Raw genomic sequence first — 14882 nt, 5'->3', positions numbered from 1 at the left:
TGAGGAATGACTGGACATGAAGTACTTCAGCCAAAAAAATAAATTCAAGAAGAATTCAAAAGAAACAGAATGGCTGCAGCAAAAGGAAAATGTAAAGAAATGATAAATCAAAGACAAAATATAACAAGATGCCATCTTTAAAAGGAAAAATGAGAAAATACTAGCCTACTGAATGATAAAAATATGGTTACAGACATAAATCCCAAGGAAGGTTGCATCTGAATCTAACAAAGACTTTAGATTTGACTTCCAATTCACAGGCAATGAGAAAGAGGAACAAGTTAAAGCACATTACAAACAAGCATTCAGATAAAATCCAGAATATGAAAAACAGCTTAGGACCACTGTCCCACACCCTCAACTGGTCAACAGCATGGGGAAAGGAAAAAAAAAAAGTTGCATATAAATCCATTTACCACATATAAAAACTGGGAAAACTAGATAGTATCTTGTCAAAGACAGACATGAGTGATAAAACCATAAAGAAAAGCAAATAATGAGTTACACAAAATAGAGGACAGATGCCATAAGGAGACTGCAGTCAGGAAGTGCACATGGGGGCTTCTAAGGTACTGAGCGTGTTCTATTATTGTAGCTAAGCAGAGGGTATAGAAGTGTTTTTAAGATGAAATGTATGTGCACTCTTGTATATGTGATAGATTTAATAATGGAAAAAAATTTAGAGTTGATTACTATCACAATGGAGATTTTAAAAAATATATTTAGAGTTTAAATAATGATGGTTTGGGCAAATATTCATGTATCTAACCATCTCCTAAAAAAGTGTGAGAACAGAATAAAGGTGCAAATTATTTTGTGACACCCAAAACAAGGGAGTAAGCCAAAAGAGAAGGGGGTTCAGACAAGAGGAGCTCCAACATAGGAGAAGCATAAAGGGAATTGTAAGAGTAGCAGCAAAGGAAAACATCAGAACCAAAGGGATCAGGCCAGACACTGCAGGAGAGCAGAGGACTCTAGAATTCGGAGGAATGATTCCAAGAAAACCAAGGAACAAATTACCTGATACATTTCACCATGTGGAAAACTTCATCAAGAAGGATTTTTTTTTTTTTTTTGAGTTGGAATCTTACTCTGTCGCCCAGAGTGGAGTGCAGTGGCCGCTCCCGGCCACCGCAGCCTCGACCTGCTGGGCTCCAGAGATCCTTCCACCTCAGCCTTCCAAGTAGCTGGAACTACAGGAGCGCGCTACCACACCCTGCTAATTTTTCGATTTATTGTAGAGATGAGGTCTCGCCAAGTTGCCCAGGCAGGTCTCAAACCCGCGGATTCAGGCAATCCACTCACCTCAGCCTCCCAAGGCGCGGGATTACAGCCTGAGCCACCGAATCCGGCTCAAGAAGGATTTTTATAGAGGTTTTTGAAGATATGAGAAAACTCAGAAGTTAAAATACACCTGAGTTAAGGTGTTTGTGTTTTTGTTTTAAAGGAGGGGGCAGTTATTAACTCTAGAGGAAATAAAATTAATCCAAGTAAGAAAATATCATCAAAATACCTAGCTCAGCAAGGAACAATATGTAGATGATCATAATAAAGAATATACAGCAAATGAATGTCACACAAAAAAAAAAGAACAGAAAGAGCAGGGTGAGAGTGAACAAAACTCGTCATCCACCATGTTAAGAAATCAATAGACAGTTCTAAAACTGGTGACTCAGGAACAAGTAGTACACACTGCATATTATTTAGAAATCCAGAGACAAATGCCAGAAGAAACAGCTAAAAGAATTTAAAGAGCTCCCTTCGGATGGCAGGAGCTGGGGCAGACAAGGAAATTAGACATGAGCAAGAGACTGCTGCTGGTATTTTTTTCTTCTTGTTGTTAAATCTTGTTAGCAACTATTTATTTATTTGTTTGTTTTCTCTTTTAACAAACTTTTCATATACATTTGATTTAAAAAATGAATGATTTGGGGGTAGGACGTCGCCTGTCACTGAAGTGATCACACAGATACTGTCTTTTCTCCTATGTTGTAAAGAGACTCAGACACATTCACAATCGTACAGATAAACTGCACTAACCACTTTCACAACAATTAACCTATCCAATATTCAAAGCAACCCTATGTAGAATCATAAGCTCAATTTCAGAAGAGGAAAATGAGACTCAAGGATATGTGACCTCCTGAGAGTAACAAACTAATAATCAGGTAACACACAGGCGTAAGACTGAAGGAGTCTCAAGTTCAGAGGCAATTTCACTCTATCATGCCAGCCTTCAAAGGGAAGTATACAAAATTATTTATAGGGTCAGCTTCCAACAGGAAGATTAATAATGTAACTCTAAGGGGACAGGGAAGAGCTGAACCACCATCAGCTAAGCTCCCTATTCAGTGCTGCTGCCTCTGTACATCCTAGGATTCATTAATGATACCTTAGATTTACACTGGGCTTTACCTTCTGTTAGAGACGTTCACATATATCTATATCTTCTTATTTGAGGAACACTTTCTACTCACCTGCAATGCTTTGTTGGCTTCTTTTATATCTTCTATTTTAAGTTTTGACCTAAAAAGATTACAAATAGGTCCAAAGGTCAGTATACATATTTAAATATAGAATAATTCATTAGGTACTGGTTTTTCATAGGATAAAAACTTCATATAGTATATGACCTTAAACGATTTTCTCTGGCTAGTGGAATATTTAATATTTCCCTATATTTTCTAAGTGTCTTAAAGCAAAAATCTGTTTTTTAAATTTAAAACTTGCCTGGGCAACTTGGCGAGACCTCATCTCAACAATAAATCAAAAAATCAGCCGGAAGTGGTAGCGCATGCCTGTAATTCTGGCTACTCGAAGGCTGAGGTGGAAGGATCGCAGGAGCCCAGCAGGTCGAGGCTGCGGTAGCCAGGAGCGGCCACTGCACTCCAGTCTGGACGACAGAGTGAGACTCCAACACAAAAAAAATAAAAAATAAAAAATAAAAAAATAATAAAACTTGCTTTTTAAAGGAAAGAAGTGTTGGCATTTTCACATGATCATGACAGTATTAATAGCTATCATTCACTGTAGGTTTACTGTGTGCTAGACACACTCTATACTTTGCATACATAATCTCATTTAATCTTCATAAAAGCCTATTTTAAAGATGCTGAAGTTTAGGCACTTGTAACAGGCCACAGAGATGCTAACTGGGGAAGCCAGGATTTGAACCTTGGTCTATGACCCCAAAGCCTACATGTTAACCATCAAGCACACTATTTTCTTTTAGTTTTTTTTTTTTTGATCTTTTGTGTATGCTCATGTTTTTTGAGAGAGATAGGGTCTCACTGTGTTGTACAGGCTGGTTTGAACTCTTCGCCTCAAAGGATCCTCCTGCTTTGGCCTCCCAAAGTGCTAGAATTACAAGTGTGAACCATGATGCCCAGCCCATACTATTTCTCTAGCAGGTACAAAAGTCAGTGCTGAGGAAGAAAATACTGCAGACAACATAGTTATGATGTTTTTCCACCACTTGAAAATACAATACGCTTCTGCACTGCTGGTGGGAATGCAAACTAGTGCAACCTCTTTGGAAGACAGTGTGGTAATTTCTGAAAGAACTAGAAATTGGCTACTTGGAAGGCTGAGGCGGAAGGATTGCCAGAGTCCAGCAGGTCGAGGCTGTGGTGGCCGAGAGCATGCCACTGCACTCCAGTCTGGGTGACAGAGTAAGACTCCAACTCAAAAAAAAAAAAAAAAGAACTAGAAATTGACCATCCCTATGACCCAGAAATTCCCCTATAGGGAATATACCCAGAGGAACTGAAATCATTCTACAAAAAAGGTAACTGCACACACATGTTTGTTGCAGCTCTATTCACAATAGCAAAAACATGGAACCAACCAAGCCGCCCACTGAAGGTGGACTGGATAAAAAAACGTGGTACATATACACAATGGAATATTACGCAGTCACTAAAGAAGGACAACATATGGATTTCGCAGCAACTTGGATGGATTTAGAGTCTATCATACTCAGTGATCTATCACAGAAACAAAGAACAGAGTATCATATGTTCTCACTCATAAGCGGACCTTGAACAATTATCATAATACTATAAGAAAGGGATTGGCAGTAGTGGAAAACTGCCAGGGAGGAGGGGGGTGGGATTGGCAGTTGAGGAAAACTGCCAGGGTAGGAAGGATCACACCTCATCAACAAGGGCACCTGCATAATGAACATATGCATACCTAACCCTGAGTTGTACCCCACATCTTTAAAATAAAATAAAATAAACAAAATGAAAAAATAAAATAAAGAAAATACACATGTTAGCTGGGTCATACCTCATCAACAAGGGTACCTGCATAATGAACATCTGCATACCTAACCCTGAGTTGTACCCCACATATTTAAAATAAAATATAATAAATAAAACAAAATGAAAAAAGAAAATACATATGTTAGCTGGGTGCAGTGGCTCACATCTACAATCCCAGCACTTTGGGAATTTGAGGTGAGAAGATCTTGAGCTCAGGAGTTTGAGGCCATCCTGGGCAATAGAGTGAGACCTTATCTCTACAAAGTATTAAAAAATTAGCCAAGTGTGGTGGTATGTGCCTATAGTGCCAGCTACTCAGAAGGGTGAGGTGGGAGGATCACATGATCCCAGAGTTCAAGGCTGTAGTGAGCCATGATGGTGCCATTGCTGGATGACAGAGTGAGACCTCAACTAAAAAAAAAAAGAGAAAAATGTTTGTTAATGAAAATGCAGGTTATGAAAAGTAATATTTAATTATTAGTAATCCACTACATATAATCTTCTCTACATATGAGTGCGCATGTGTATTTTAAAAGGAATCATTATTTACCAAAAAGTATGAAGGAAATGAACAGGCAGTTTACAGAAAATAAATTACAAATACAAACAGCATGAGTTTTATTCACTGGCTCTTTTCATTTAACAGCATATCTGAACAGCTTACAGCTACTAACTTGTTACTATCTGCCATATCATGATATTAAATGGTTACTTGATATATACCATGAACAAGATAAAATAGTTTGTATAATTATTATCTACTGTTGAACTTTCAAGTTGTTTCCAATTTTTCACCACAAAAGTTGTTAAAATTGGGATGACTATAATATCAGTATTATTTTTCTTATAAATGTAATTATTGGATCAAAAGGTATATCAAATACTAAGTTTTTAATATAGAACATTAGCAACCTGGTTTGCCTGCCAAAAAGTGCCAGTCTTTCAGCCTGGGCAACATAGTGAGACTTCATCTCTACCCCAAAAAATTAAAAAATAAAAAAAATCAGCCAGGCATGGTGGTGCATGCCTGTAGCTCCAGCTACTCATGAGGCTGAGGTGGAAGGAACACCTAAACCCTGGGGGGTCAAGGTTGCAGGTGAGCCCCACCACTGTGACAGAGTGAGATCCTGACTCAAAAAAAAAGGTGCCAGTCTTTTATATCGATTCTTTTTACCTTTTCTTTTTTTTGAGTCAGGGTCTCTGTTGCCCAGGCTGGAGTGCAGTGGCACGCTCATAGCCACCTTCCAAGTAGATGGAACTAGAGTAGAGGCGCATGCTACCACGCCAGGCTATTTTTTGATATATTGTAGAGACAAGGTCTCACCAAGTTGTCCAGGCTGGTCACGAACCCCCGGTCTCAAGCAATCCTCTCACCTGGGTCTCCCAAAGTCCTGGGATTATAGGCTTGAGCCACCATGCCCAGCCTACATATTGATTCTTAGGGTGGAAATAATCAATGTAAAATACACATTATAAAAATATTGACAGAATAATCAATTTTTGGACTAAATTCACATCTATAAAATGTACCTCAAGAAGACTGATCCTGGTGGGGATAATGGCCTAACAATTATGGCTTAACTGAGCTGTACAGAAAAACTGAATATGGAATGAAAGTGACAATGTCATTCACTACAGAAAATACTTTATGAAAACTTACTAGTGCTGACCGGGCACAGTGGCTCACGCCTATAATCCCAGCACGTTGGGAGGCCAAGGTGAGCGGATTGCCTGAGCCCACGGGTTTGAGAACAGCCTGGGCAACTTGGCGAGACCTCATCTCTGCAATAAATCAAAAAATTAGCCAGGTGTAGTGGTGCATACCTGTAGTCCCAGCTACTTGGAAGGCTGAGGTGGAAGGATCACCTGAGCCCAGCAGGTCGAGGCTGCAGTGGCTGTGAGCATGTCACTGCACTCCAGCCTGGGCGATAGAGTGAGACTTGGACTCAAAAAAAAAAAAAAAAAGACTCAAGATGGCCATTCTATGATATATATTGCCAAAGTATCCTGAAAATAATATACAAGATTATCCTAAAAATAATGTACATAATGTACAATAAGAGCATCTTCTCCTTGTACTAGATAGGGAAGAAACATATTAATTGTTTTAATATTATTTACCAATATTTATTTTTGTTTTATTATTTTATTTCATATTATTAACCAATATTTGTTTTAATAATGCTTACCATATTATTTGTTTTAGTTAGCTTTTATTTTGGAACATGCATTTTAAATGTGTAAAAATATTCTGATCTTGGCATGAAAACAGCATAGAAAAGGATCAAAATAAAACATGAGAATATGATCAATATGAAACAATCTATTCTGACATCATAGGAAAATATCCTTAAACTATATAAGCATTGGATAATGCTGAAACTCTTGCTTTTTGTTAATTAGAAAAAAATTTTTTTGAGTCAGGGTTTGACTCTGTCACCCAGGTTGGAGCGCAGTGGCACGAACATGGCTCACCGTAGCCTCAACCTCCTAGGCTCAGGCAATCCTTCTGCCCCAGCCTTCTGAGTAGCTGGGACTACAGGCACACACCACCACACCCAGCTAATTTTTTTTTCTTTTTTTGTAGAGTTGAAGTCTCACTATGATTCCCCGGCTGGTCTCAAACTCCTATGCTCAAGAAATCCTCTTGCCTCGGCCTCCCAAAGTGCTAGGACTACAGGTGGAAGCTACCACACCCAGCCAGAAACCCTTGCTTTTAAGGAAAAAAGAATCTGTAAGTTTCTTTATATGTAAAGGATAGCATGTGCAGAATACCAGATTTGAAAGAGTTCTGGTAACTTTTCTTTTTCTAAACTAAAAATTCTTGCTGGAATTTAAGCCTCAGTGACGATAAGGAAAAGGCTGGTTATCCTTCACATTTTAACTGTCAGTCATTATACACAGATGTACTAATTAGCCTAGATTCTCTTGAATATTCAAACCTAATATTTTATCTATTCCATGTTTTCTTCAAATAGTTCCTTTCAGGTTTATTTTCATTTCTTAACTCTCAAATCAGATAGTCTACTATATAATTATAATTTATTCAGAACAGTCAAGTTTAAAACCTTAAAAAACTTATCAAAAATTCTCTATAAGAATTCCTCAATAACAAACCAATAAGAGTAAACATTTCATTTTTAAAATTATTTTTCTAGTTAGAATTAACCAGTTACATTTAAATGCAGGTTCAGATGATAAAGACTAGAAAGAAACTTTCAGGTCCAACTCATTCATTGGACAGTTAAGAAACAGATACTCTGGTTATGATGAGGAAAGGCACTGTGCAGGTGCTTTCACATGCATACTTTCAGTTAATTAGAAAAAGAACTCTGCAGATTTTAGAACTCTTATTTTTTATTTTTATTTTATTTTTTTGAGTTAGAGTCTCACTCTGTCTCCCAGACTGGAGTGCAGTGGCCACTCCCGGCCACAACAGCCTCGACCTGCTGGGCTCCGGCGATCCTTCCGCCTCAGCCTTCCAAGTAGCTGGAACTATAGGCGCGCGCTACCACACGCTGCTAATTTTTTTGATTTATTGTAGAGATGAGGCCTCACCAAGTTGTCCAGGCGGGTCTCGAACCTGGGGGCTCAGGCAATCCACTCACCTTGGCCTCCCAAGGAGCGGATTACAGGTAGAACTCTTTATAAAGACTGGTGAGTTTAACTACTAGCCCATCTATCCTATGAAATATCTACATGCACTGACATGAAACATCTCTAACATAGGCTGAAAGAGGTTACATAACTGGTCCCAGGTCACAGGAAATGGCAGAGGGGTACTTACCTCGTAAGTAGTGTTATTGAATACTAATTTTTAAATCTATAGCCAGGCATGGTGGTGCACACTTGTAGTTCCAGCTACTCGGAAAGCTGAGGCGGAAGGCTTGCCTGAGCCCAGCAGGTCGAGGCTGCAGTGGCTGTGAGCATGCCACTGCACTCCAGCCTGGGCAACAGAGTGAGACTCTGACTCAAAAATAAATAAGTAAATACATAAATAAATCTAGTACTACCTTGAAAATGCAGAGCTCAAATGGTAAGTTTAAGAATAACTCTTTCTCAAACTTTATTTTTTCCTCCTAACAAAATTAAAAGGTGGCTGAAATAAAAACATTCATGTTTCACATGACACTCCTAACCCATTTAAAATAACAGCTAGACTGGGTGCAGTGGCTCATGCCTATAATCCCAGCACTTTGGGGGGCTGGGGTGAGAGGATTGTCTGAGCCCACGGGTTCCAGACCAGCCTGGGCAATTTGGTGAGACCTCATCTCTACAATAAATTAAGAACAATTAGCCAGGTGTGGTGGTGTGTGCCTGTAGTTCCAGGTGAGCCCAGCAGGTCAAGGCTGTGGTGGCTGTGAGCATGCCACTGCACTCCAACCTGGGGAACAGAGTGAGACTCCAACTCAAAGAAATAAAAAATAAATAAATAGCCGGGCACAGTGGCTCACGCCTGTAATTCCAGCCCTAATTAAATTCTTGTTACTACTGATAAGAACTAGAGTTGAAAAGGATAGACTATGTCCTGACCAAAAACTGATGCTATCTATATTTTAAGGATTATAATCTCAGGCAATAAAGAAAGCTCTGATAAATCTGCATTATAAAAATTCAAACATTAATAAGGAAAAAATATAGGCAATAAAGTAAAAAGACAAATGACAAACTGAGCAAAAAAAGATGTGCCCAATAAACTTGCAAAATCTTGTAAGAAAGAGATGCGCGATCTGGCCAGCTGTGATGGCATATGTCTGTAATCCGAACTTTGGGAGGCTGGGTTGGTAGGATCGCCTGAGGCCAGGAGTTCGAGTCCAGCCTGGGCAAGTGAGACCCTGTGCCTAAAAAATAGATAAATAAAATAAAATAAAGACATGACCAATCCAACCAAAAAAAAAAAAGGTGAAGGATCTGAATAGGCAGTTTACAGAAAATACGTTACAAATACAAAACAGCACATATAAATATAGATATTCAAGTTGGCTCACAGTTAGAGAAATACAAGTCACAATAAGATCTTTAACTATCAGAATGGCAAAAACAGGCACTCTAGAGAGGGTCAGACTGGAGGGGCAAGGCAATTTGGCACTATCACAAATCTTACAGCACCTTCTTTTTGGCCCAGCAATTCACCTCTAAATTTACTTTTCAGAGAAACTCAGCGTGTATATCAATATACATATAGAGATGTTCACAGCAGTACTACTTATAAGAGAATACTACTAAGTTTAATTTACAGCACATCTATCCTATGGAATATCTATATGCACTGATGTGGAAACATCTCTAACACATATTATTATTATTTTTTTATTTTTATTTTTTTGGAAATAGGGTCTCACTCGGTCACCTAGGCTGGAGTGCAGTGGCACAATCCCAGCTCACCACAGCCTCAATCTTCTGGGCTCAGGTGATCTTCCTGCCTAAGTCTCTAAAGTAGCTGGGACTACAGGTGCATACTACCATACAAAATTTATGTATTTTTGGTAGAGATAAGTCTCACTATGTTGCCAGGCTGGTCCTGGAACTCCTGGGCTCAAGCTATTCTCCTACCTCATCCTCCCAAAGTGTTGGGATTACAGAGCCACGGTGCCCGGTCTCTAACATATATTCTTAAATTAAAACCCATAGAAGAACATGTACATAGTGGAGTTACACAGAAGATAGGTCAGCATACAAGAGAAAAAGTTAGTGGTCAAAATAACTGTTGAGAAGTCCTTAATCCATACCACTCAATATAGATTGTTTCATATATCTGAACTTTAGCAGTAAATTTCCTAAAATTTCAGAAACAATGAACCGATTAAGGGAAAGAACAACAGTCTAAAGGAAACATCTAGACATTCAAATGATCATGCCTTTAGTACAACTACAAAGTTTCTAGTATTAAGTGGGAGGCTGGTGAAAAGAATTACAATTCCCTTGTTTTACTATTCCATTAGTTTTTTTTGTTGTTGTTGTTGGTTTGTTTGTGTACATGTTTTTTTTAGACAGGGCTTCACTCTGTTGCCCAAGCTGGTGAAGTGGCTCAATCATGGCTCACAGCAGCCTCAAACTCCTGTGCTCTAGCTATCCCTCTGCGTCAGCCCCCCCAGGTATCTGGGACTATAGGTGTGCACCATCACACCTGGCTAAATTTTTTAAATTTTTTGTAGAGACAGGTTCTCACCCACGCAGTTCTCAAACTCTTAGCCTCAAGCAATGCTCCTACCTCAGCCTCCCAAAGTGCTGAGATTACAGGTATAAGCCACTGTGCATGGCCCAGTCCATTACTTTTTAATATTAAACCTTATGATCTTAAAGATACAAAATTTTTTGGTTTATTTTTTGTTTTGTTTTGTTTATTGCAAGAATTATTCACTGTTGAATCTCCAGCACACAGAGTATGGCACACAGTAGAAGTTCAATAAGTAGCTGACAAATAAATAAATGGGAAATAAGGTAATGAGCACTTAGCATAGGGTCTGCCTCAAGGTGCTCAATAAACAAGTGTTAGATTAGAATCAAAATCGTACTTATCAGAACCGCAGTGCAAATTTTTCTTTGAAAAGTTATAAAGTTATCATTTTCAGAGTTAGTATTTCCTTTCATGGTTCTAGTAAATTACTCCTTCTTATGCCCTTGGAAATTGGTCTCATTACCTTTTTTTCCTTTTTTTTTTTTTGGAGAGTTGGGGTCTCTGGCATAATGATAGCTCACTGCAGCCTGGACCTCCTGGGCTTAAGTGATCCTCCCACCCTGGCCATTATCTCTTAGTAGAATCTCACCTTTAGCAATTAAGTCTTCATTCTAGTGTTTTTACTGAGTTATATTTTTTCAAATGATATATATATACATATATATTACTAATTCTATCTTAAAAAATAACAAGATGTTTACATATAGATTTGTTCTGAGGCTGGTTAACTTTGAGGATTGATACAGTATGTCCTTTATATATGGGCACATATATAATATAATGAAGAGCACATTCTTAAGTCCACTTTGTTCTTAAGTCCAACAAAGTTAGCCTAGGTACACAACTAACACAGCTGGCTATACAGTACAGTACTGTACCAGCTATATCACTGCTGCTTTTATGCTTGCATCCTGGGCTTAAAATAAAGATACTGTACTACTGTACTCTATACAGTATGGTAAAGTACACAAAAGCACAACCACTTGTAGAGGATGCATGCACGTGACAATGTATGTCAGACATGTGAACTAATGTACATGACTGGACATGTGAACGCATGTTTGCATTTTTGAAAGTTGGCAACTTGAAAGCTTGTATGTAGGGGACTTACTGTACTTGGGAGAAGGGAGGCACTTGTTTTTTATTTTACACTATTTGTGCTATTTGAATTTTCTAGTCATATAAAACAACAAAGAGATTTACACAAGTGATGGAATTATGGGCCATCATAGCTTTCTCATTTTTAGTTTTCTGTATTTAAAAAAATGACACCATTTTAAAAAATGTGGCAGTGGTACACTGAATACTAAATTAAACCTTCTTGAGCTTACTCCAAATACCTGGTAATAAGTTCAATCAAGGTACAAAGATGAAGCTGCTACTCCAAAACACAAACCACAGGGAATAAAAACAAACGTAAGAAAGACAGAACACTATTTCTCCTTCTGGTCTTTACAGGATCCCAATGACATTTTATTGCAATGGGACCACATTGTATGACATTAAGCCCTGACTCCAGGAGGCAACAAACCACCTCCTTCTCACAATGCTGTCTCTTTCTCAAAACAATGTAAAAGAGAACTCTCCAGATATTCTGAAAATTCAGCTTCTATTCTGAGAAAAATATATTAAATAAACTTCTGAATTCTCTGATATTGAGGAAATTAAACAAGTGTCTTAACTTTCATCCACTGGGAATCATTCAGAGCTAAGATCTACTAAAGTGAACATAACTTTAAATAAAATCTCTTTAATCTAACCTTATTTTTTTAATCTTTAATGTTTTTGTTTTGTCTAACAGCTCATATTTTTCCTATATTTAAACTTTTCTGTCTGTTTGGTTTGACACACTTTTACCTTTTATAAAAGTCAATGACTATTTAGTTGAAGGAAAAAAGAGAAATTACTCGCTAAGTTTGTTGCCGAGTTCTTGAAGAGCTTGTTCTTGTTCATGATATATTTTTTTCAATTGCTGATTTTCATCCTGGAGGTTAAGGAACTCCTTCAGAACAATAAAAGACAGAAAATGCAATTTAAAAGAAACAAGAAACACCACATTGTGTATATGCCATTAACAACAAATATCTTTTAGCTTTTTGTAAGGAACAGAACTATGTTGCCGAAGTGCTTTCCTACCTGCTCTATGTATCAACCATTCTCCGTCTCCATTCACTTAATTGTCTGACTGGTTTTTTGTTTTTTGGGGTTTTAGTCAGAATCTCATTCTGTCACCCAGACTGGAGTACAGTGGCACACTCACAGCCACCACAGCCTGGACATGCTGGGCTCACGAGATCTTCTTACCACCGCCTCCCAAAGTGCTGGGACTATAGGCATGAGTCACTGCACTAGGTCCCCTTACTAGTATTTTTTAAGATGACTAGATGACTGTTTCCTTGGTATCAATGTAAATCATGATTTATCTTTTAAAGTAAGTTAACATTCACCAAGATATGATTTTCAAAGTTTTACCACTATTTACTTTTTTAAGACTAATGATTTGTTGAGTCTCGTTTCTAAGATGAGATAAGGCATCTTTCTCCTTCTGAAGATCTTCCTGCAAAGTCTGCCTCCATTCCTTCTCAATCTTCAGATCAGTTTCTAGTTGTACCCTTGAATGACAAACAATACACAGAAACTCAGTAATATTTCTCACATGACAACTGTAAGAATTTTTTAATATGAGTATCTTTTTGGTTGATTACTTTGGCTTTTTTTTTTTTTTTTTGGTAGCCTGTTGCCCAGGCTAGTGTCAAACCCCCGACTTCAAGCGATCTTCCCACCTTAGCCTTCCAAAGTGCTGAGATTACAGGCATGAGCTACCACACCCAGTCCCTGTAATCCATTTCTGCAGACATTTTCTTTCATAAATATTTTTTAGTAAACAAGTTCAACAGCACAGGGTTTTTCAGTCACATAGTAACAATTCATTTGCCAGTCACAAAAAAAACAACCAAAAAACCCCCAAATCCTTACTAAACAATAACATATCGTTTATTTAAATATATACATACACATATACATATATATGTTGTATAAGTATAGAAAAATGGCTTGGAAAGACACACACCATACTATGAAAATTGGTTACAACTTGAGAACAGAATTAGAGAAGGAATGTGGGGCTGCAATAATTTATACTTCTATGCTATAATGTTATAATAATTGATACTTCCAGCTACTTGGAAGGCTGAGACGGAAGGAGGCTGTGGTGCCCAGGAACGTGCCACTATACTCTAGCCTGGGCGACAGAGTGAGACTCCCAATCAATCAATCAATCAATCAATCAATACGTTTTTTCCCAGGTGCTCTGGTTTCCTCACATCCCACAGATGGGCACATTAGGTTAGCTGGTATGTCCACATTGCCCAGTCTGAGTGAGTGTGAGTCTGGGTATGTGTGTTAGGGAACCTGAGATGGAGTAGTGTCTCAGCTCAGGCTGCCTTCCTCCTCATGCCTGAGCAGCCAGGAGAGACTCTGGCATGGGTGGCCATGACTCTGAACTGGAATAACTGGGCAAATAATTTTTTTTTAGATTGGAAAATATAGTTTATTTAGAAAGTGAATGTGTGTGAGAGAGAGAGAGAAATTCACCTCCCCAAGGTAGGGGAGGGAACCAAAGCTAGGAAACATGGCAGTCATAGCTCAAAGGGCCAAGGGGCCTGACCAGACGTTAACAAAGTAATGGCCATCAATATCTAATATTAGAAGTGTTTTGGTTGTTATTTAGAAATCAGTGTTGTTTTTATGACCAGAAATATGCCATAGGAGCTTAGTTCTTATTTATATAAATTAGCCTATGGTCTCATTATGCATCATTATACATTGTTTTGCTTAAAGTCTTAGTTTCCAAAAACCTACCAACAACATTATGGGAGAACTTATTGCATATTACAAACATGGAAGCTACCAAAGTACAGAGTACCCTGTTGAGTAGCTTCATTATCCAGGATTAAGAAAAAAACAAGTGAAAAGCCAATGGAAAAATTTTGTGTTTAATTTACATAAATATATACATTAAAAATTTACATGTCTAAATAAAAAATAAAATTTTAATAAAATTTTAAAATAATAATTTTAGAAAACATTTCACTAAAGTGAAAGACCCACACTAAACTAAATAAAGAGTTCTTCAAATAAATATTAAAAAGCTGGCTGGGCGCAGTGGCTCAAGCCTGTAATCCCAGCACTTTGGGAGGCTGAGGTGAGGGGATTGTCTGAGCCCATGGGTTCAAGAACAGCCTGGGCAACTTGGCGAGACCTCATCTCTACAATAAATAATTTTTTAAAAAATTAGCCGGGCATGGTAGCATGCACCTGTAGTGTCGGCTACTTGGAAAGCTGAGACAGAAGGATCGTCTGAGCCCAGCAGTTCGACGCTGTGGTGGCGTGAGCATGCCACTACACTCCAGCCTGGGCAAGAGAGGGACACTCCAATT

The 14882-nt window shown here is 38.2% G+C and overlaps 1 protein-coding gene across 1 annotated transcript in view; it reads right to left on the bottom strand.

Annotated features, from left to right (window-relative positions):
- RUFY2 (RUN and FYVE domain containing 2) overlaps positions 1-14882 on the bottom strand; it is a 51499-nt gene that overhangs the window by 3704 nt on the left and 32913 nt on the right. Inside the window, exons 14-16 of the mRNA XM_008062289.2 lie at positions 12926-13055; positions 12351-12445; positions 2478-2526 (exon numbers count right to left, since the gene is read on the bottom strand). Coding sequence (XP_008060480.2) covers positions 2478-2526; positions 12351-12445; positions 12926-13055 — 274 coding nt within the window. The remainder of the gene's footprint in view (positions 1-2477; positions 2527-12350; positions 12446-12925; positions 13056-14882) is intronic.

This window comes from Carlito syrichta, unplaced genomic scaffold (assembly GCF_000164805.1).
Source record: "Carlito syrichta isolate Samal-C Ts95f unplaced genomic scaffold, Tarsius_syrichta-2.0.1 Scaffold305686, whole genome shotgun sequence".
Taxonomy (NCBI): Eukaryota; Metazoa; Chordata; class Mammalia; order Primates; family Tarsiidae; genus Carlito; species Carlito syrichta.
Note: the sequence above shows the minus strand (reverse complement) of the source record. Positions and strands in the feature narration are given on the sequence as shown.